We start from the raw sequence: 24,122 nt of genomic DNA on the forward strand, positions 1-24,122 counted from the left end.
GTATTAATAATTTCTTGACCGTATAGAATATGACATTAAATTTTGACATTAAAGTCAACACCAACACCGAAGTCGACATGAATTCATCTGGGCCGTATGATAGTTGCTATTGAAACCTCCGAGACATGAATGACAACATTAATCTCGTGTATATTTATCGAAAAATAACAAACTTAAGACTTTCTGAATGTAGTGTAGAACAGAAACGCACGTGTGGACAATCAGCGCAGTAACAGCGACAGCTAGTGGAAATAGAAGAGCACTGCATCATACTCTGTCACAATTCATGAAAATTGTTTTAGAGGTTTTCTTTTTCTATATAGTAATATTGTAATAAAAAACGAATATTATTTATAACAAAATGTGAGCTTAATATTTTATCCAATAAATTAAAAATTATTACAAGTACTGTAAGTATTAAAACATGAGTAATAACATTTTGGTTTTCTTTCTTTTTGTTTTATTCCATATATAAGTACATTCAACATTCAACAAACAATGAACATGAGCAGCGATTTTCCCAGCAAGCACAACATGTTTTCCCATTACACAATGTTGTATTTTGGTTGCAGTCTGGTTACATTGTAACCGAAGCAATTACAACTTAGAGAAACATTATACTTTAGTTGCAGTTGTAAATACAACTTAATTTTGCAGCCAACATTACAGTAACGTTATGAAATTACGTTCATGGTTGGTTTTGTAAAAAGTATCCACACAACATCATTAAAATGTATTTTTTAAGATGAAAACAAAATGAGACTAAAGTGCAACTTGTGAAATTTAAAAAAATATATATTCTAGAAGAAATCCTATAAAATATGATTATTCTCAACATTTTATGATTTTATATTTTAAAGTTAACTTAGACTTTCAAATACCAAGAAAGCTACTAAAGACATATTTAAAACAGTTCATGTGACTACAGTGGTTCAACCTTAATGTTATGAAGCGACAAGAATACTTTTTGTGCGCCAAAAAAACAAAATAACGACTTTATTCAACAATATCTAGTGATGGGTGATTTCAAAACACTGCTTCATGAAGCTTTATGAATCTTTTGTTTCAAATCAGTGGTTCGGAGCATGTATCAAATTGCCAAAATCCCATGATTTCAGTAAATGAGGCTTCGTTACGTCATAAGTGTTTTGAAATTTCAATAGTTCATATGACTTTGGCAGCTTGATACATGATCCGAACCAATGATTCGAAACAAATGATTCGTAAAGCTTCATGAAGCAGTGTTTTGAAATCACCCATCATTGCTGAATAAAGTCGCTTTTGAGTTTTTTTGCCGCACAAAAATCATTCTCGTCACTTCATAACATTAAGGTTGAACCAGTGTAGTCACATGAGCTGTATTTAGTAGCTTTCTGTACATTAAAAGTGTAAATTGTCTTTCTCCCTATGCAGGCCTCACTGAGCCATCGGATTTCATCAAAAATATCTTAATGTGTGTTCTGAAGATGAACAAAGGTCTTACGGGTTTGGAACGACATGAGTAATAAATGACAGAAATTTCATTTTTGGGTGAACTAACCCTTTAAGATAATAAGATCCTTAAACAGTTCATTAAATCATGAATAAATCACTAAAATCATCAGAACATCTGACAGAAGAAGTACTCTGCGGTAAAACATTATTTTGAGTTGACTCTGAGTTTAATACAAAAATCTCAAACTGTTTTCTGGCTTAAGAGATTCTGGTCCAGAGAGAAAAACTTCTCAAGATTTTCTTTAATGTCTTTTGCATGTGGCCTGTCCTCCGGTGTGAAGGACAGCATCTTCTTGATGAATTTATTCTGAAAAATAAGCATAACAAAATTATAGGCTAAACTCAGTCCAGTCAGTATTTATTTGAACATAAAATCAAGGTGCGAATTACGGGGGATTGGACGTTATGTTGAAGATAAGTTTAGTTTCTGTGCGTGGAGTTGAAGGCCATTGTGTATTTGCACCCTGGGTGAAATCAAGTTTCTTACTTCAGTCGGATAACTGTCACAAAAACCTTCTGGAAACATTTGATTTCTCAGATCTGGCCACAGCTGCAATGTAAGAAATAAATAAATAAATAAAAACATCTGCAAATATCACTAATGACAGTGAATATTGATGACTGTCATTAAAACACTGACCTCTGCTCTCTCCATACCGGTGGAAACTTTCCAAAGCATCTCAAACCATATGAGTCCAAGAGGGAAAATGTCTGTTTTTTCATCATAATTCCTCTTATTTTCCTATGGTAAACAATAATTTTATTAGTATAAAGGGTACTTGTACAGCTCTAATCTTTGAGTATAAGCTAAAATAAAAAAAAAGCAATAATTAAAATATGTCACCTGTTCAGGACTCATATATTGCAGTGTTCCTCTTCTCTTTGACCTCTCTATAGGTCCACCGCTGTGATTGGTCTGAGCCGCCACCAGCCCAAAGTCTCCGATCTTCACTTTGCCATCCGTGCCAAACAATATGTTATCAGGCTAAAAGGAAAGTATAAATGGTTAAATATGGGAAAAATGCTTATTTGTTAATATGTTAAAACACAATAGTCTCCCAGCAACTAAAAACAAATACCTTCAAGTCTCTGTGGATGAGCTTGTTTGAATGGATGTATTCCACTCCACTGACAATTTCATAAAATATTTTATGGATTTCCACCGTGGTTCTCTGTTTGTTCGTACGATTTCTCGCCCGTATCCACTCAGTCAGTGTTCCTCCCTCACAGAACTCCATCTGAATAAACAAATGTGTCATGCCGCTGAAACACACAGAGAAAGAACAGGCATGACCCTTGGATGAATATTTAAGTGCATTAAAGGGGTCATATCATACACTCTAAAAAATGCTGGGTTAAAAACAACCCAAGTTGGGTTGAAAATGGACAAAAACCCAGCGATTGGGTTGTTTTAACCCAGCAGGTTGGATTAAATGTTTGCCCAACCTGCTGGGTAGTTTTATTTAAACCAAATATTGTTTAAAAATTGTTATATGGCTAGCTTAAAATGAACCCAAAATATGTTGGGAAATTAAAAACCAGATGCAATTAGAGACAACAATAATAGACAAAAGGTGAATGTTTATTAATAAGCTTTAATATTTTATTAATATAAATTTAATAGTTTAATAGTTTATTAATATACATTTATTAATAAGCAATTTAATAAATGTTTATTGTTTAATAATTATTCATTGAACATTAATAAATATTCATTTCCAACATACTTTGGGTTAATTTTAATTAAGCAATACAGTCATTTTTAAACAATAGTTGAGTTAAATAAAACTACCCAGCATGTTGGGCAAACATTTAACCCTACCGCTGGGTTAAAACAACCCAATTGCTGGGTTTGTCCATTTTCAACCCAACTTGGGTTGTTTTTAACCCAGCATTTTACTTTAATATTTCATATAATACATTTCGAATAATCATTTTATTTTTCTTTAGAAGTTTGCTTATATTGTTAGTCAATGCTTCTTTGGAGGAAACAATTATTGTAACCAAACCAACCACAGCTTTGAGAAACATTATATTTTAGTTGTGGTAGTAACTGATTATATGTTACAACCCAGTATTACATATGTATTACATGTTTATCTTTCTCTTTGTACTTTCATACACAAATATTGTAGAAAATATTTCTGTAACACTTTAGTTTAAGCTCCAGTTCTCACTATTAAGTATTTGCTCTTTAGCATGCAATGTGTTTGGCTGTTTATTAGTAATTATAAAGCATATATTTATGCCTTATTCTGCAAGACAACTACTAACAAACTAACAACTACCTTACTAACTATTAATAAGCAGTAAATAGGAGTTTATTGAGGCAAAAGTCATAGTTAATAGTTAGTTAATAGTGTGAATTGAACCCTAATCTAAAGTGTGACCAATATCTCTATTCAAGAATGTGTTTTGACTTAGGTCAAAAGTAATCTAAAAGTAATCAGTATTGGACTACAATTTGTCAGTAATCTGCCCAGCACTGTTTGTAACTGTTAATCCATCTTAAATTTATGCTGCTAAATTTATAGAGATTTTGTGTAATTGCATTCATGATCATGAAATTAAACACTAAATTAAATGATCAGGGTTCTTTCTAAAAATAAACCCACTGATTTAATGTGTCCAGGTTTCCAGTTGACCCAGCAGCAGATGCTGATCTGAGAACAGACAATCAAACCCGTGACCAGTTGAACTAACACTGTAATAATGGTTTACCCTAAAAGGACTCTTTTAAATTTCACACTATATAGAAGCAAAATAAACAAGTATCTCATAAGAAAAATGCTGGACATACTCTGCTGTCACACCCAGACTTTCCATTCCTGATGTGACATCATCACTGACATCATCGTCATCATCATCGTCTTCATCATCATCTTCATTCGTCTCTTCACAGCCAGCTCTATCAAAGGTCACTCCACCTGATGAAGAACCTGATGTTCTGAACATAAAACACATAAGCGTCATTATTGAGAAGCACTCAGTGTTTTATCAAAAGCGATGGAGACTTGCTTACTTGGACACTTGGTTTCTGTCTTGGTTTGATGTGCAGCTCTCAGAATCCGGCCAACACGTAATGTAGCGCACTATGTTTTGATGATCTAGTCTGGCCAACGCCTTCACCTCGGAATCAGCTTCCCTGTTTTATATGAATGAATGAATGAATTGATCGATAAAATAAAATAAATAAATGCATGATACATGAAATAATGCATAAATAAATAAATGCATGAATCAATAAATAAATGCATAATAAATTAATGAATGCATGAATAAATAAATAAATGCATGATAAATGAATGGATGAATGAATGAATGAATAAAAGTAAATAAATGAATGTATGAATAAATAAATGCATGAATAAATGTGTGAATGTATGAATGAATAAATAAATAAAATGCATGAATAAATGAACGTATGAATAAATAAATAAATGCATGAATAAATGAATGTATGAATAAATAAATAAATAAATGCATGAATAAATGTGTGAATGTATGAATGAATAAATAAATAAAATGCATGAATAAATGAACGTATGAATAAACAAATAAAATGCATGAATAAATAAATGCATGAATGAATGTGTGAATGTATGAATGAATAAATAAATGCATGAATAAATTAATGTATGAATAAATAAATGCATGAATAAATGTATGAATGAATAAATAAATAAATAAATGCATGAATATATGAATGTATGAATAATTAAATGTATGAATAAATGTGTGAATGTATGAATGAACAAATAAATGCATGAATGCATGAATAAATAAATGTATGAATAAATAAATAAATAAATGCATGAATGAATGTGTGAATGTATGAATGAATAAATAATTAAATGCATGAATGCATGGATAAATTAATGTATGAATAAATAAATAAATAAATAAATGCATGAATGAATGTGTGAATGTATGAATGAATAAATAATTAAATGCATGAATGCATGGATAAATTAATGTATGAATAAATAAATAAATGCATGAATAAATGAACGTATGAATAAATAAAATGCATGAACAAATGAATGAATGAATGAATGAATGTAAATTCTGTGATTTTTTTGTACCACATAATCATGACAGCTGTTCTTTCTAAAATTAGATATGACTTGATGACATAATCTTACTCAGTCAAGTCGACTTTCTTTACAGCGTAGATCCTCCCATCATATTTATGCTTTACTTTATAAACACAACCAAATCCTCCTTCACCCAGCACTGTGATCACCTGAAAACTCTGAGACAACCTACAGATGATACAGACATGTCAAACAGCAGCAGCAAATCATTATGCATTATCATATAAACAATTTCTCTTAGTTATATCTGAATTTTATAAGTTAAACATGTTACTTTGGTGGCTTACCCTGCAACTGAACCCAGTCTATGATCACTGGAAAATAAAAACAGGAACAAATCAAAAACAAATCATTTCTAAAATATTATCCAAAAAACATTGGCACACAAAAATCACAGCTGTAAGTGTTCTGAACAACACAAACCTCTCTTGGTTGTGACTTTCATTGCTCTCCTCGCCTTCCAGAATCCACAAGCTACCTTTATCACATTTCTTCACTTTACCCGTCTGCATCATACTGTACAGCTGTTTCTGTACAGATTTTTTAGGCTGTCCCAGGGCAGTGGCGATGTGACAGGCTTTTAACCCCCCTGATCTCAGCAGATCCTTCACATCTTTCTCTTCACATGTTTCTGCTGTCGTCGTCAGAGACTTTTTCTCTGGTGTTTTGACTGTTTGTTTGATCCCATTCGTCTTCTCCATTAGATCCCAAACAGGAGGCTTTTCGTTAGATCTAAACACCTGTTCTGATCTCTCTAGGCTATACAAATGTCTGTTCACGGTGGATTTGTCAAGTCCGATTCCTTTAGCAATGATCAAAGCTGTGCTTATCCCATTTTGTCTCAAGAAATCAATGATCTTCCTCTCCATTTCAGATTCGGCGGACATTTTGTTTCTGTGTTTATGTCCAAAATGTTTTAATACAGTTCAGATTATGTCAGATTCTTGTACTGCAGCTTCTCTGGTCGATCCAGAGACCAAAACTGTCAATAGTTCCGTGTGGGAATTTAAACCAGCCTTCTAGAAGTTTCAGTTTCGATTCCTTCTCGCTTCCCTCAGCTGTTCTTCCTTACATGTTATAACACGCCCATCTCTTAAGTTTCGATAGTAAACCTAAAATAAAGCGTTTATTGGTGATTTGGAAACATATCAGTATAATATATTACAGAACATATTCTCTTATTCTTCATTTAGCCTACGTGTTTATTAATTATTTAAGAGCATATAATAAAACAAGGTACCTTGAATGTACGAACTTTGAATAATTTACCATGACGTCATCCCTTACTACTAACAAATAAAGGTTCTTTATTGGCATTTATTGTTCCACGAAGAACCCTTAACATCAATTGAACCTTTCCATCGCTCAAAAGGCTATTTACAGTGGAAAATGGTTCTTTAGATTATTAAAATGTTATTTAAACCAAGAAAAAAATTGTTATTTTTCTGTGTTCAATAATTTTATCCCTTAAAATCACCAAAGTGACATATTTAAACTTTTTTTTTCCTGTGAAAAAATGCCTTAATGCATTAAAATAGCCTGAATGTAACTTTACACTCTTGCTTCATTTAATATACAATGATATATGAATATGCTAATTAGCCCCGCCTCCACTCACTCGCTCGAGCGATCCACTCGGTCAACTTACTGAGGGAAACGCTGCACATTGGTATCGCTTTTTACAATGTCGGACACATGATGGTAATTAATATGATTAGCCTTTTGCTTGACTACACCAAACAGCTAATAATAGTGTGTTGCTAATGTTACAAACCATCCAAGTCAGACAGCGGCCTTCTTAAAATCAGTATCCTTAGAAACGCTTTAAACAATTATACTATAGTTTATCATAATATACATCATACACCCCGCTATATTGCTAAATCTACCCTATTTTTCATATCAACAGAAAAACATTCTCTTGAGACTCTCCGCTTCAGAGCGGTAATAGTTAATGAAATGCTAAAGCGGGCCGGCACATTGACGTGATTGGTTACAAGGTAGTTTGTGACGTCAGAAACACCAGCGATTTCAAACACCGTTTTTGAAACCGTCTTTAGATCACTGCAGTTTTAGGGGCCGTTTACACAACACCGTTTTCAACTAAAAATGTAAACTTTTTCTGCGTTTTTTTGACCTCACCAACCAGATGTTGAACGCAGTTGAACATAGTGGTGTTTTAGAGGTAAAAATTATATACTGTTCAGTTTCTCGCACAAACCGATCATTTCCTGTCTTAGGACATCAATGTGTCGTCACGAGCCGCAGGGTTTAATTTGGATTTGTCTGCATGTTTTTTTACTCTTATAGACGAAGTTCCCATTGACATGCATTATACGACTGACAGACCACAAGGGTTGGAGTTAAAAATCATCATTTGTGTTCTACTGAAGAAACAAAGTCACCTACATCTTGGATGCGCTGGGGGTAAGCAGATAAACATCACATTTTCATTTTTGGGTGAACTATCCCTTTAAGTGTCTACTGAATATGAAGAGATATAACACTTTGGCCTTTTACATTTTTAAAAACACTACAAGTATGTTAAAACTTTAGCTGCATGTTCTGGAATAATCTGATCACGTCTTTGATCAGCTGTCAACCTATTTTTGACATTTTATTTTGACACATGAATGAGTTGGCATTTCACTTGATCATTCTTATTTACAATGACAGCCTGGCAATTTAAGAATGTATGTTCTGTAACAGATTTTTATTTTCACAAGAACATCCCAACAATATCAAATCAGACATTCCGCAAAAATGAAAACCTTCACAAACAGCAAAAGAGAACAAAATGTACCACTTTTTCCCCATATGATATGATTCCATAACCTGTAGATGAGATTAAAAGCTTCATGATTTTAGCTCCAGAATATTATGCAATACAGACACAATAACAAAAGCTGATGGATTCAACTTCTGTTCCAAAGGTAATTCATGCAAATAGGTAATGGAGTCAACCGTTGTTAATTCATGTAAACAACATACAGAATGAATAACAGTAATACAACAGCATGATCAGAGAGGAGTTTTAGACAATATAAAATGCACATTTTGTAATTTTTCACACTTAAGTTTTTCATTCTTTTGTGGAACACTTTGTTATATAAGAGCAGATATTCTGCTGAAAAAAACAGCATGAGGATGAGTAAATAATGACAAAATTTTCATTTTTGGAAATGTAGTTGCTTTATAGATTAAATTGCACACTTGCCATCTGTTGACTGTGTCAGTCTGAATCGAAAGCACTTTTTGTAAGTTGCTCTATAGAAGCATCTGCTAAATGCTTTGCCTTAAATATAAGCAACTGCTATTTTTATAAAGGCATAAAGAGAAGAGATCCCATCAGAATCATATTGTCTTGATGTCTTTATCTGGCTCCAGAACAGTGAAATATTCATCCAGCTCTATGATCAGTTCTGTGGCGTCCGGTCTGTCTTCAGGACTGGGACTCAACATTCGCTGTATGAGCTTGTGCTGTTTCATCAGCATCACCCAAAATGCAGCCATGAAAAATGAGACGGCATGTTAGATAATGCTCATCTTTGAGTAAGTGAACATAGCAGGCATTGATGATTTCACATGTTCAGCAATTGCACCAAAGAAAAAACATGCACAAATTTCAAAATTTTGATCATGATATTACACTCACCTCAAAGCTAAATTTCCTGGAGAACTGCTGCGGAAAAATCCTAATTTTTATATTTTCCCAAAACTAAAAGACACACACACACACACACACACACACACACACACACACACACACACACACACACACACACACACACACACACAAAAATACTTAATTACTTATAATAGCATATCAGATATGGTAAAAGATGAATGCATAGACTGTATTATTATATAAAGACTAAAAGATGAATCAAACCTTTCTCTTTTCATGTGTTGTGACGGTGACGTGTTTATAGATGAGCTCAAAATATATGAGACCCAGGGCGAATATATCCACCTTTCTGTCATAGGATGTTTTTGTTGCCTATAAAATTCAGTTTATTAACAGTAAAAACTGCAGTACAAAAAGCATTTAAACACTGTATAGATCATTATAATTAAGATGAAAAATAGCCTTTTTGGCTAATTCTGGCACACGTAGAACCATGTATATTAATGTGCACTGCCATTGTAAACAAATAAACTTAAACTATATAATCAAAATAGACTCTATTTTCTAAATGCATATTCCTGTGCATGATTCATCCGTGAATACGCCTCTTGACTCACCTGCTCCGGGCTCATGTAAGAACGTGTTCCTGTCTTTTTAGTCCGTTCCAGCAGTTGCTCATCATTGTCATTTTCTGCTGCAGTCACGAGGCCAAAGTCTCCAACCTTCACTCTTCCATCATTGCCGAACATTATGTTTAGAGGCTGAAACAAAGAAAAACAGAGCAATCAAAATTTTTTTCGAAATCTGTTTCTTTGCAGTCTGCGTCAAACTGTGTTTTGTTAAAAACTGAACCTTAAGTAAAATGAAGCACAAACCATGTCTTACTGATGCGATCTGACTAGAACTTCGTTAAAAATAATGTCCATCCACGCTTTCTTAATGTTATGATCACAAGGAAGGCAATGCAATGACTGTTTTTCCACAACTTGGCACTTCAATGCATCTTGTAATTGTAAATCCTTAGAGGTAACAGCATCTCTATTGTTTTGTTGCTGGAGTAACCCTGTGTTTGCATTTCTCTTGTATTTATTACTACTAGAGATATATTGGCCAATAATCAGTATCGATAGTTTAAATTAAAAAATTATTATATTTTTAATTTTTTAATTATAATGAAACTATCATTAATTCAAAAGAGGGTAAAAAAGGCAGAACCCCCAAACTATCAGCCATTATCGGCAGATATCACTCTGAGTTATCGGTATCGGCAGATATCACTCTGAATAATTGTCTATCGTTATCGGTATCAGCAGATATCGCTCTGAATAATCGGCTATCGGTATTGGCAGATATCACTCTGAAAAATCGGCTATCAGTATAGTTATTGGCAGATATCTCTCTGAATAATCGGCTATCGGTATCGGCAGATATCTCTCTGAATAATCGGCTATCGGTATTGGCAGTTATCGGCAGATATCACTCTGAATAATCGGCTATCATTATCGGTATCAGCAGATATCACTCTGAGTTATCGGTATCGGCAGATATCACTCTGAATAATTGTCTATCGTTATCGGTATCAGCAGATATCACTCTGAATAATCGGCTATCATTATCGGTATCGGCAGATATCACTCTGAGTTATCGTATCGGCAGATATCACTCTGAATAATTGTCTATCGTTATCGGTATCAGCAGATATCACTCTGAATAATCGGCTATCGGTATTGGCAGATATCACTCTGAAAAATCGGCTATCAGTATAGTTATTGGCAGATATCTCTCTGAATAATCGGCTATCGGTATTGTATCGTTATCGGGTATTGTATCGTTATCGGCAGATATCACTCTGAATAATCGTTATTGGTATTGGCAGATATCACTCTGAATAATCGGCTATCATTATCGGTATCAGCAGATATCACTCTGAATAATTTCCTATCATTATCGGTATCGGCAGATATCGCTCTGAATAAATCGGGTATCGTTATCGGCAGATATCACTCTAAATAATCAGTTATCAGTATCGGCAGATATCACTCTGAATAATTGCCTATTGTTATCAGTATCAGTATCAGCAGATATCGCTCTGAATAATCGGCTATCGGTATCGGCAGATATCACTCCGAATAATCGGCTATCGGTATCGGCAGATATCACTCTGAATAATCGGCTATCGGTATCGGCAGATATCACTCTGAATAATCGGCTATCGTATCAGCAGATATCACTCTGAATAATTGCCTATCTTTATCGGTATCGGCAGATATCGCTCTGAATAAATCGGGTATTGGTATAGTTATCGGCAGATATCACTCTGAATAATCGTTATCGGTATTGGCAGATATCACTCTGAATAATTGCCTATCATTATCGGTATCAGCAGATATCGCTCTGAATAAATCGGGTATTGGTATAGTTATCGGCAGATATCGCTCTGAATAAATCGGGTATTGTATCGTTATCGGCAGATATCACTCTGAATAATCGTTATCGGTATTGGCAGATATCACTCTGAATAAATCGGGTATTGTATCGTTATCGGCAGATATCACTCTGAATAATTGCCTATCATTATCGGTATCAGCCGATATCGCTCTGAATAAATCGGGTATTGGTATAGTTATCGGCAGATATCACTCTGAATAATCGGCTATCATTATTGGTATCAGCAGATATCACTCTGAATAATTGCCTATCATTATCGGTATCGACAGATATCGCTCTGAATAAATCGGGTATTGGTATAGTTATCGGCAGATATCACTCTGAATAATCGGCAATCGGTTGCGGCAGATATCGCTCTGAATAATCGGCAATCAGTATCGGCAGATGTCGCTCTGAATAAATCGGGTATTGTATCGTTATCGGCAGATATCACTGAATAATCGTTATTGGTATTGGCAGATATCACTCTGAATAATTGCCTATCATTATCGGTATCAGCCGATATCGCTCTGAATAAATCGGGTATTGGTATAGTTATCGGCAGATATCACTCTGAATAATCGGCTATCATTATCGGTATCAGCAGATATCACTCTGAATAATTTCCTATCATTATCGGTATCGGCAGATATCGCTCTGAATAAATCGGGTATCGTTATCGGCAGATATCACTCTAAATAATCAGTTATCAGTATCGGCAGATATCACTCTGAATAATTGCCTATTGTTATCAGTATCAGTATCAGCAGATATCGCTCTGAATAATCGGCTATCGGTATCGGCAGATATCACTCCGAATAATCGGCTATCGGTATCGGCAGATATCACTCTGAATAATCGGCTATCGGTATCGGCAGATATCACTCTGAATAATCGGCTATCGTATCGGCAGATATCGCTCTGAATAATTGCCTATCGTTATCGGTATCAGCGGATATCGCTCTGAATAATCGGCTATCGGTATCGGCAGGTATCGCTCTGAATAAATCGGGTATCGTATCGTTATCGGCAGATATCACTCTGAATAATTGCCTATCATTATCGGTATCAGCCGATATCGCTCTGAATAAATCGGGTATCGTATCGTTATCGGCAGATATCACTCTAAATAAATCTGGTATCGTATCGTTATTGGCAGATATCGCTCTGAATAATCGGCTATCGGTATCGGTGGAGAAATTTAGTATTGTGCATCTCTAATTACTATAGGAAATGTGCGAACCGATGGCCATGGCAATCATGTAGAAGTAGGCTTTAATCTTCTGCAGAAGCAGTCTTTCATGACATCATACTGAGACAAAATCCAAAACGAGTCATTTTGGGAGCTTGGTTTCAATAAAAGCTGTTTTTGGACTAACAAGGAAGTTAAGATATTTTTACAGTACAATGACCTCTTATATGTCCCCATTTATATTCTCAATTCACGACCACTTTAATTCTGAGTTCTGTCTGAGCCTAATGTAAGCTCATTTTAGTGAGGTGCTCACCTTCAGGTCTCTGTGGATCAAGCCTTTAGAGTGAATGTACGCCACGGCTGTCAGCACCTGCCTGCTGATCTGTGCTGCGTCCGCTCTTCTCTCAAGGAAGTGTTCATTTGAAGAGTTTCTTTTATCAATCCAGGCACGCAGCGTGTCTCCCTCACAAAGCTCCATCTGAAAGTAGAGGAACTTTGTCCCCGGGCCACTGCCAGAACTAAAGCCAATAGATACAGATATTTTTAGCAGAACAAATGTTTTTGATGTTTTTATTTTTTTAAAGTCCAATACAAATATACATGTTAATGTTAGTAGAAAAACAGGGACTGCATGACTATTCAACTGGTCAGTTAGTTCTGCTATGTGTCGAGTAGTCATTAAACACTTTCAGTCAGGCAGGCCCTTGTTTGTTTGAGAATGAGTTGTGTTTGCTGATTTACTCTGAGGTGGTCTCTGAAGACTCAGGTCTGTACGCCGTGTCCTCTTCCCAAGCTGCGTAGTAGCGGACAATGTTGGCGTTATTAAAACCAGCCAAAGCACGGACCTCACGAAGAGCTTTTCTGTGAAGATACAGAAGATATCATGAAATTATATTCTGTAGATGCAATACAAAAACAAAACAAACCTTCACACAGCCAATCAAATTACATTAATATGATAAACTTTATTTTCATTTACTTACTCTGTACTCTTCACTATCTTCACAGCATAATATTTGTTCTCCAGCTTTTGTCTTGCCTTGAAAACTCGGCCAAAACCACCTTTGCCAATTGGATTTATTGAGTCAAAGTCATCCAAAAACCTACAGAGATAAAAAATAACAGCTTCAAAACAATAGAGAAACTGTTTTCAAAAACTATGTTGATTGACACAAAAACATTTGTAATAAAATGCACAGTTAAAATTTAAAACAATTAGGTTATGCTTTGCCTTGACTTTGTAGCTTGATTTGAAGGTTGATCTCCAGATGACTTTGTCAGATTGTGTGCATTCAGGTTAGGAACATTCTGTGGAAATTATATGAGAAGCAATTAAATAAAATAAAAACAAATTTAAAAGTCACTTTTCTTACGTTTGGAGATGCATTGAAAATTGATTCATATACACCAAGTCAAAATTTTCATTAGAATTTTTCCAATGGTCTTATTTTACAGAATCGTTTGCATTTACCTTGTACATTTTACAGCCACTACTTTATGGAAAATATTCATATAATAGAGCTGCATGATTCTGGATAAACTGAGAATCGTGATTTTTTTTTTTTTAATTTAATGTAGAGACCATGGTTCTGAATAGACAACTAAACAAAATAACATGTAATTTACTAGAGGTTCTAACAAAACATCAATTGCAATCCATTTTAAAAATATTTAATACGTTTGAATTAATTACTTTTTACAAAATAGGTTTGAGTGAATAATTCATTACTGGATGAATCAGCAATTTTGACCAAATCTCTTGAATGATTGATTCAATGACTTACTGATAAAGATTTCAATTGTTTCATTACTGGATGAATCAGAATTTTGAGTGAATCGCTTGAATGAAAGATTCAATGATTCACTGATAAAGGATGCATCAGTGATTTTGAACAAATCTCTTGAATGAAAGATTCAATGATAAAGATTTCACTTGTTTCATTACTGGATGAATCTGCGTTTTTGACCGAATCACTTGAATGAATGATTCAATGACTCACTGATAAAGGATGAATCAGTGATTGATTTTGACCAAATCTCTTGAATGAATGATTCAACGACTCAATGATAAAGGATGAATCAGTGATTTTGACCAAATCTCTTGAATGAAAGATTCAATGATTCACTGATAAAGATTTCACTTGTTTCATTACTGGATGAATCTGCGTTTTTGACTGAATCACTTGAATGAATGATTCAACGACTCAATGATAAAGGATGAATCAGTGATTGATTTTGACCAAATCTCTTGATTGAAAGATTCAATGATTCACTGATAAAGATTTCACTTGTTTCACTACTGGATGAATCAGTGTTTATTTTAATGGATCTCTTGAATGAATTACTCAATGACAAATACATTTTTAACAGTCACAATGTATGGATACCATCTTTATTGAAGCATCAAGTTACAATAAAAAGGTGATTTACTCCATTTTGATCACTACAAAAGAATTCAGTGTTTATATCAGATTTGAATGTTTGCTATGATCATACTTGTCAAAGGATTAATAGAGTCAAAATTCTGTCATTTAGAAATAATCACATTGATATTCGAATCGAGATCACAATTTTTTAATTATTAATTGTGCAGCTCAATCATATAATGAAGCAGAACATATGCAACTCAAACCTCACATATGTTTTGCTTCCCTAAACACTCCACATTTTTTCATTCTTACAGTCTTTATGCTTGTTAATTCTTAACAGAAAATGTAATTCATCTTAGAGATGACTTAATTTTGTTCTACTTTATATAAGCTAATGTCACATAATTTTATGCTGAACGTATTAATTATTCCAATACCTCTTTACCATGGGCCAGGCCGTTTGGTGACAGTTGAAAAGTCGGTGCTAATCTAAAAGAAAAAGTGTATAATATTATTTTATATCACTGATGATAACAAAATAACGTACAAAAAAATGAGAAATCTAAAATATGAAATGTAACAACCGTAAAAGCTTACTTTATTCTCGGTCTCACATCCAGTGGGCTCACACACTGTAATATAGTTTGTATTTCATAAGTGCAAATATAAAATGTTAAAATACAATGTTTTATGAAACTCATAGCCTCTCATAAGTTATAGCTTGAAGTCAAAAATGCAAATGCTGCCAATAATATAGACTGGACTTACAGGACTTATGGCCATAGGAGAACAGACAGCAGAAGGGTCTTTGAAGATGATGAAATCACTTTTGCTGGGAGTTTCAGCCGAGCTGTTTGATGAGAGTCGTGGATCCTCAGATTTACTATGAAACAGATAAACAGTGAACTGCAGTGCATCTTTATATCATTATATATTATATGCACAACATAATGTTGTTTCATTCTTTAAAACTTACGATGTCTCTGGGGTTTGAGAAGAGGTGTCATCTTCAGAACTCTGTTAATTAAACACATGCATGAGTATTAGTCAACACTAACATCTAGACAACACACATAGCTGAATTTCTGAAGGGTCCTGCCTGTGTGGTCCAGTCAATCTGATCACGAATTTCAGTCCAAGCGTGCTGAGCAGCATGTTGCTTCGCCTCTTTTGAGTTCTTTCCTTGTCCTTCGGGGTATTCCTTCTTGCCTATGACAACTTTATACACAAACCTGAAGAAGCAAATGTCATTTTTACACTTTTAACTCCAAAACACATATGAACTGTGACAGCTTGTGCAAGACTTACTCTGGGTTGTGAGGAGGGCCTCTTTTCTCCACTAATTTGAAATTAAGTGCACTTTTATTTTTCTGGCAGAAGTCATTGAGATATGCAATGTAGTTGTGGTCAGGCGTGGAGCTTCGAGATTCATCAGCAGTACTCAAACTCACACGGTCCACAGGGCTGTTTCATAAAACAAGATTAGAAAACAAGCCAGGCTTATTTTACTTAGTCAGACTTGTTGTCAGCGAATTCTGTTTCATAAAACAAACTTAAATTAGTTCAAACTCAGTTACTCTGGCAACTTATGCTGGGAAACTAGCCTGGTCTGGAGCAGGCTAACTGTCAGGCTAAGCTGAGCTTCTCTAACACTGACCAATAGGAACACAATGATATTACAGCTGACTCTCTCACATACAATTATTTGACCTTATTAACATATATATATATATATATATATAAACATATATGTAAGTTTAAGGCTTTTTTTATTAAAAGGTAAGTATGATGAGAAACAAAACATTTAAAGAGAAGTAATTTCTTAAAAAGTAAGTGTTATATAGCCCACTGAATCATTCTCAGACTTAATACTGACAACAATGGAAGCACTTGGGAGAGAACTGTCAGAGACTTATTTCTTAGCACAGAAGAATACAAGAGGATTACCAAATCATTGTATTAAATGTGAAAATATAGCGAAAGTAACACAGAAATTTAAAATCAATAAACCTGTGACAAGGCACCTGAAACAATCAAGTAATGAGTGATTTTTTGCTAGACAAATACCAAGTGAGTGTTTCAGAGCCAGCAAAAGCCATGAAAAGAGTGACAGAGTAAGATGCAGCCTGCAGAAATGACATGTATGGATGTTGTCCACACTGAAACTACCCACTGTAGTCAAAGCACAATAAAGTCAGCTAGCCTTTTCCAAGGCCCATATTTAATCTATACTCTGGTCTATATATGTATATATGGTCTATACAGTATATATGGAATTCAGGTTGATTGGGACACTTTTTGCTATTGAAATGACTGGCAAAAAAGTGTCCCAATCAGGTTTTCCTTTCTTACTGGCTAAATGTTTTGTGCCCAATATTTAATTGGATTGTTTTTTTACATTTCTCTCAGGTTTTGTTTGGCAGTAGTACTCTTTATGGTTATTAGAAGAGCAGAAATTAAGATCACAAAATTAAAAATTAAAATAAATATGCACAGACTAAATTTTAATTGGTAAGATGAATCTAAACTCAGTAATTGTCCCAAAGTATATTGATTTACCGCATTACAATAGTCCATTTATAGTTACTATCATAAAAACATACACTTACTTGTAGGTTTAAACTTGTACATAAGGCACATTTAATTTCCAACATCAAATATTTTAGCGAAATATTTTAGAATTATTGCGTTTCTATTGCATTCCGTCTGTTTAGCGCGCATGCGCGCAGCAGCGCTCGTTCACTGTGAAGTTTAGCCACAAAATGGAAATATTTGCATTACTTTCTAACATTTACAGATGGAGAATAAACTTGTCAAAAGTAAGTTATGCACTGAGGAAAACACCATGTCTCAAATGCATAAAATAGCACAAAATGTATGCCCTTTCCTATTGTGGATCGATTTGATCCATGATCGACCTCTAGGGCTGCTTAAAAAAACCGTGCACGCGAAATTATCTTGACTAGGTGAACCTGGATCAAGTTAGCGGGACTGCGTGAACTTCAATTACCTTTTATGAAACCGTTTTAGCCCAAACTCATTTGTTAGGTTAATTCAAGTCAGGTTTTGGAGTTTAATCCTCGCTTTTCTTAGCATCTTTTATGAAACAGCCCTCAGACTAGTGCTTAAATAAAAGACAAGATGTCAAAATAAACAGCTCAAAATATGCAAAAATATAATATATTGTTTCCGCCACTAAATAAAAGAATTAAAAAGGTAATTTTTTTCTTGCTGTTGCAAGTTATAAAGTCAGAATTGAGTGATATAAAGTCAGAATTGTGAGATATAAAGTCAGAATTGCGTGATATAAAGTCAGAATTGCGTGATATAAAGTCAGAATTGCGTGATATAAAGTCAGACTTGGAGATATAAAGTCAGAATTGCGTGATATAAAGTCAGAATTGTGTGATATAAATTCAGAATTGTGTGATATAAAGTCAGAATTGTGTGATATAAAGTCAGAATTGTGAGATATAAAGTCGGAATTGCGAGTTATAAAGTCAGAATTGAGTGATATAAAGTCAGAATTGAGTGATATAAAGTCAGAATTGCGAGATATAAAGTCAGAATTGAGTGATATAAAGTCAGAATTGAGTGATATAAAGTCAGAATTGCGAGTTATAAAGTCAGAATTGCGAGTTATAAAGTCAGAATTGCGAGATACAAAGTCAGAATTGAGTGATATAAAGTCAGAATTGAGTGATATAAAGTCAGAATTGCGAGTTATAAAGTCAGAATTGCGAGTTATAAAGTCAGAATTGCGAGTTATAAAGTCAGAATTGTGAGATACAAAGTCAGAATTGAGTGATATAAAGTCAGAATTGAGTGATATAAAGTCAGAATTGCGAGTTATAAAGTCAGAATTGCGAGTTATAAAGTCAGAATTGTGAGATACAAAGTCAGAATTGAGTGATATAAAGTCAGAATTGAGTGATATAAAGTCAGAATTGAGTGATATAAAGTCAGAATTGTGAGATATAAAGTCAGAATTGTGAGATATAAAGTCAGAATTGTGTGATGTAAAGTCAGAATTGTGTGATATAAAGTCAGAATTGCGAGATATAAAGTCAGAATTGCGAGTTATAAAGTCAGAATTGCGAGATATAAAGTCAGAATTGAGTGATATAAAGTCAGAATTGTGAGATATAAAGTCAGAATTGCGAGTTATAAAGTCAGAATTGCGAGATATAAAGTCAGAATTGTGTGATATAAAGTCAGAATTGCGAGTTATCGACCTCTAGGGCTGCTTAAAAAAACCGTGCACGCGAAATTATCTTGACTAGGTGAACCTGGATCGAGTTAGCGGGACTGTGTGAACTTCAATTACCTTTTATGACACCGTTTTAGCCCAAACTCATTTGTTAGGTTAATTCAAGTCAGGTTTTGGAGTTTAATCCTCGCTTTTCTTAGCATCTTTTATGAAACAGCCCTCAGACTAGTGCTTAAATAAAAGACAAGATGTCAAAATAAACAGCTCAAAATATGCAAAAATATAATATATTGTTTCCGCCACTAAATAAAAGAATTAAAAAGGTAATTTTTTTTCTCGCTGTTGCAAGTTATAAAGTCAGAATTGTGAGTTATAAAGTCAGAATTGTGAGATATAAAGTCAGAATTGAGTGATATAAAGTCAGAATTGAGTGATAAAGTCAGAATTGAGTGATATAAAGTCAGAATTGTGAGATATAAAGTCAGAATTGTGTGATATAAAGTCAGAATTGTGAGATATAAAGTCAGAATTGTGTGATATAAAGTCAGAATTGTGTGATATAAAGTCAGAATTGCGAGATATAAAGTCAGAATTGTGAGATATAAAGTCAGAATTGCGAGTTATAAAGTCAGAATTGAGTGATATAAAGTCAGAATTGCGTGATATAAAGTCAGAATTGAGTGATATAAAGTCAGAATTGAGTGATATAAAGTCAGAATTGCGAGATATAAAGTCAGAATTGCGAGTTATAAAGTCAGAATTGCGAGATATAAAGTCAGAATTGCGAGATATAAAGTCAGAATTGCGAGATATAAAGTCAGAATTGCGTGATATAAAGTCAGAATTGAGTGATATAAAGTCAGAATTGCGAGATATAAAGTCAGAATTGCGAGATATAAAGTCAGAATTGAGTGATATAAAGTCAGAATTGAGTGATATAAAGTCAGAATTGCGAGATATAAAGTCAGAATTGCGAGTTATAAAGTCAGAATTGCGAGATATAAAAACAGAATTGCGAGATATAAAGTCAGAATTGCGAGATATAAAGTCAGAATTGAGTGATATAAAGTCAGAATTGTGAGATATAAAGCAGAATTGTGTGATATAAAGTCAGAATTGTGAGATATAAAGTCAGAATTGCAAGTTATAAAGTCAGAATTGCGAGTTATAAAGTCAGAATTGCGAGATATAAAGCAGAATTGTGTGATATAAAGTCAGAATTGCGAGATATAAAGTCAGAATTGCGTGATATAAAGTCAGAATTGCGAGATATAAACTGATAAATTCTGAGAAAAAAACGTGTATTTTTTCCCCTCACAATTGGAAAATAACACACAATTGCGAGCATATATCTCGCGATTCTGTGACTTGTATCAAAAATGGATTAACTTGCAGTGACTTAGTTTTGTCATCATGTTATTGTTTATCATTTACCCAAGAGATGCAACCTCTGACCTCCTCCGTGCTCCATTGCTGTTCTCGTCAAAGACCTTAAATACAAAATAAAATGTCAAACAAAACTCATAAATTACAGCTTTTAGACAACCCAAGTAGATAGATTTTGTTTTACCTCTGCATTTGGTGTTTTGAATAGCTCTTCATAAACACAGAAAGCTGCTGCCTCTTTGGCTTCCTTCTTATTTTTTCCATTAGCCTCTGGAAACTCTCTATCGCCGCAAACATACTTACAGACATAAGTACACAATCTACAAAAAAAAAAAAAAAAAAAAAAAAAGGAAAAGAGAGAGGACTGGAATCAAGTTTTATTTATTTCTAGGAGCAGTTTGTGCAAATTTGTATCTTTTCTCTCTTTTCTAGATGGACTTTGTGAATCAGAAGATGCGTGTAAATGTGTTGACTACTCACTGAGTAGAGCTTCCTGGATCCATCTTCGTGGTCTCACGGGCCTTGAATACTAATTTGTTCTTCTGTGAATGTTCATTGAGCCAACATGTATAATTCCGATGAGATATAGTCAAGTTGTTGGAAATGTTTTGAACAGTTGATGTCGACTGTAGTTAAAGACATATACATTAATATACATATATATATATATATATATATATATTCCCTTCTTACCTTCTTGGCAGAGAGTCCTAGTAAGCATAGTGTGTTAAGTGAACAGTTGAGAAATAAAATGCATGTGTAACAGTATCAGTATATTGGATCCGTGCATTCTGTCTTAAAGTGACAGCAGCCTAATATTTCTGCAGCAGTCTGTGTTTTAATGTTAAACAAACAACAAAGGACAAAGAAAAATATCACTCACTGCTCTTGACTGAATAACGTTTAACTTTAATAAGGATTAATCTATGTTTATTTTATACAGTGAAGACTATGCAGTGTTATTTTACATTTGATTAATTTATTCAGTGTCTCTGGCTGAAAACTACTGTTACTGTTTTAATTTATATTAGTTAGGCTAGTTTTTAGGGATACACGATATATTGGACACAATATCGGTATCAGCTGATATATAATCATTTTAATGTTATCGTTATGGGCCTGATAAGAAAGTTTGGCTGATATATTAAAGCCGACAAATAATGGATTAGTTCCTTCAGCTGAGACACTTCAGATGTGCACGGTTCACCATGATGGTTTTGAATTGCTTGAAATATGATAGAAAATCACTTAAAAAAGGAAAATACATGTACAGCTCAAGTCTGCCATATAGATTACATGAATTTGATATTATAGCGAGAACATTATAAAAGTGTGCTTGGGACATGGCTTTTAATGGTGATACTTTTGTTTTTGCAACAAGGCTCTCAAAAATTATATAAAAATTTGGATTTAGATTCATCGGTTATCGGCTTTCAAATATAAACAATTATCGGTGCATCCCTACTAGTTTTAGTTGTGGTATCGAGATTGGAAGAGAAAATTGTGAATTTTCACTGGTATCTAAAATGTTTGGTGTCATAAATGTCCGGTTTTTAAAAGTTCAATGTGTGATATTTTTTCCGCTAGAGGTCGCTAGAAGCCTATTCAAAACAAAGGCGTAGTTTGATGACGCCAAGTTTTAGAGAGGAAACTTGGGACATGTGGTCTCCATCTCAACGGACGGTGCAAAAGAATAGGGATTGGAGTCTGGAAGAAATCATGTTCATGGATGCGATTATTAACGTTAACTGTAGTATGAAGCAGAGCAGGACCGAGTGTTGTGGAGCTGAACGAGGAGCTGGAGCGATTGATCAACACACGCCTCACGAGCAGCGGGACTTTTATTATGACACAGTCGCCGGCGCCGCTTCCGCTTTTCCGCTCATGAGTTTACGGGAGCTGTCCTTGTCGACAGAACCAGCGGCAGATGGTAAACAGTAATTATGTTCCATAAATAAGTAACACAATCCACCATAAAACACTACTTCCGCAGTTGTCCACGGCACTGTTGTCATGTGGTTTCTACGTCAGTAAAAGCGGTAACAAAGGTAACTGGCGACTGCACTGCCCCGTGTCACTGTTTAGAATGGGAATTTTCTCATGATTTACAAGTAGTTGAAAACATTAGAGATATTGTTTGTAATCAGCTGGACAAAATATATAACACTAGCCTAGTGGTTTTTGGATATTTTACTGCAAAAATTTTACATATTGTACCTTTAAGGCCGACTGGGTCAATGGCAGGCATAGCAAAAAATGTTATTTTGCAATAATATATATGTGTATGTATATATATATAATTTTATTTTGCAATAATATATATATGTATGTGTATATATTATATATATACACACACACGCATTTATAGATATTTATGAATATTTAAAACTTATAAACGTGACAGACAGATAGGTAGATAAATATTGTACTTACAGATTCAGTATTGTGAGTGCTCTTTATGCCATCAAGGGCGTTCTTGGCAGCACTTTGCTTTGCCTCTTTCTTGGATTTTCCAGTGCCATCAGGATACCGCTGACCATTTATAATCGCCCTCATAGTGAAGCTGATGATAATATTTGATTCAAAATAAATTAATTATAGTTTCATAGTGATTTAATTTGTATCATTTGCACAAATAGCACAGAAACAGTTCCTCAGCAGACGTCACTCAGTTCATCTACATACATATTGACGGAATGAATGATATTTGCATACGTTTTATTATGACTCGGTCCCTCTGTGGATCCCTCCTCATACTCCACTCTGCACTGTGTCCTCTGCTGGTACTCGTTTAGCAGCGAAATAAAATTCCCTGACAGAGACTCCATTGCACAGTTAAAAATAACGAAGACAGTGACACAATCTTTACCTTGATCAGCACGTGAACGCCATATATTCACAAAAAGACTCGTGATTTCATAGCAGGTTTACAGTGACTGTACTACTAGTGTCAGTTTCGACTGACATCCACAATACTTTCTTTTCTTTGTATCATTTAGTTCGATTAAGTTTCGATTTCCTGACTTCAACGTCATCGCAACACACTGGACTGACCAATCGGAAGTCACGCATGTTGATAGGCCACACCTACCTGAAAAAATAATCTTCTTTTTAAAGTATTGTTATATAAATGTATATTCAATTACATACATACAGAAATAATTTACCTGGCATAATAATATAAATAGCATTTTACAAAAAAAATAACGTTTTAGAACGTTTGATTTTTTTTTTCTTCATTTAGTTTCATAAAATATCATCTTTCAGGTTTTATTTTTAAGTACCAGAAAATGATAAATTAATAAAACCCCAATAA

General features: G+C 34.2%; 1 protein-coding gene across 1 annotated transcript; it reads right to left on the bottom strand.

Annotated features, from left to right (window-relative positions):
• Nucleotides 1-1,074: 1,074 nt before the first annotated feature.
• eif2ak2 (eukaryotic translation initiation factor 2-alpha kinase 2) lies at nt 1,075-23,820 on the bottom strand. Its single transcript, XM_067386055.1, has 29 exons — nt 23,522-23,820; nt 23,240-23,369; nt 21,287-21,432; nt 20,991-21,126; nt 20,855-20,910; nt 16,519-16,674; nt 16,310-16,442; nt 16,187-16,227; nt 15,979-16,093; nt 15,808-15,842; nt 15,648-15,699; nt 14,073-14,149; nt 13,825-13,944; nt 13,583-13,702; nt 13,155-13,359; nt 9,837-9,980; nt 9,484-9,591; nt 9,247-9,309; nt 8,952-9,071; nt 6,015-6,502; nt 5,879-5,905; nt 5,640-5,759; nt 4,517-4,639; nt 4,295-4,441; nt 2,574-2,757; nt 2,339-2,479; nt 2,135-2,236; nt 1,982-2,044; nt 1,075-1,801 (listed from the first exon to the last, which is right to left on the bottom strand). The coding sequence occupies exons 1-29, from the start codon at nt 23,632-23,634 to the stop codon at nt 1,676-1,678; spliced, it is 3,591 nt and encodes a 1,196-aa protein (XP_067242156.1). The 5' UTR covers nt 23,635-23,820; the 3' UTR covers nt 1,075-1,675.
• Between the last annotated feature and the right edge of the window lie 302 nt (nt 23,821-24,122).

This window comes from Chanodichthys erythropterus, chromosome 5 (assembly GCF_024489055.1).
Source record: "Chanodichthys erythropterus isolate Z2021 chromosome 5, ASM2448905v1, whole genome shotgun sequence".
Taxonomy (NCBI): domain Eukaryota; kingdom Metazoa; phylum Chordata; class Actinopteri; order Cypriniformes; family Xenocyprididae; genus Chanodichthys; species Chanodichthys erythropterus.

Bases quoted from the DNA above. Each gene is read 5' to 3' on its own strand.
- eif2ak2 (XM_067386055.1), bottom strand. From the start codon at position 23,634: ATGGAGTCTCTGTCAGGGAATTTTATTTCGCTGCTAAACGAGTACCAG. The intron at 9,981-13,154 runs GTGAGCACCTCA...TCTTTGTTTCAG, and splicing joins TGATCCACAGAGACCTGAAG to CCTCTAAACATAATGTTCGG. The intron at 9,310-9,483 runs GTTTGATTCATC...TGTGTCTTTTAG, and splicing joins CAACACATGAAAAGAGAAAG to TTTTGGGAAAATATAAAAAT.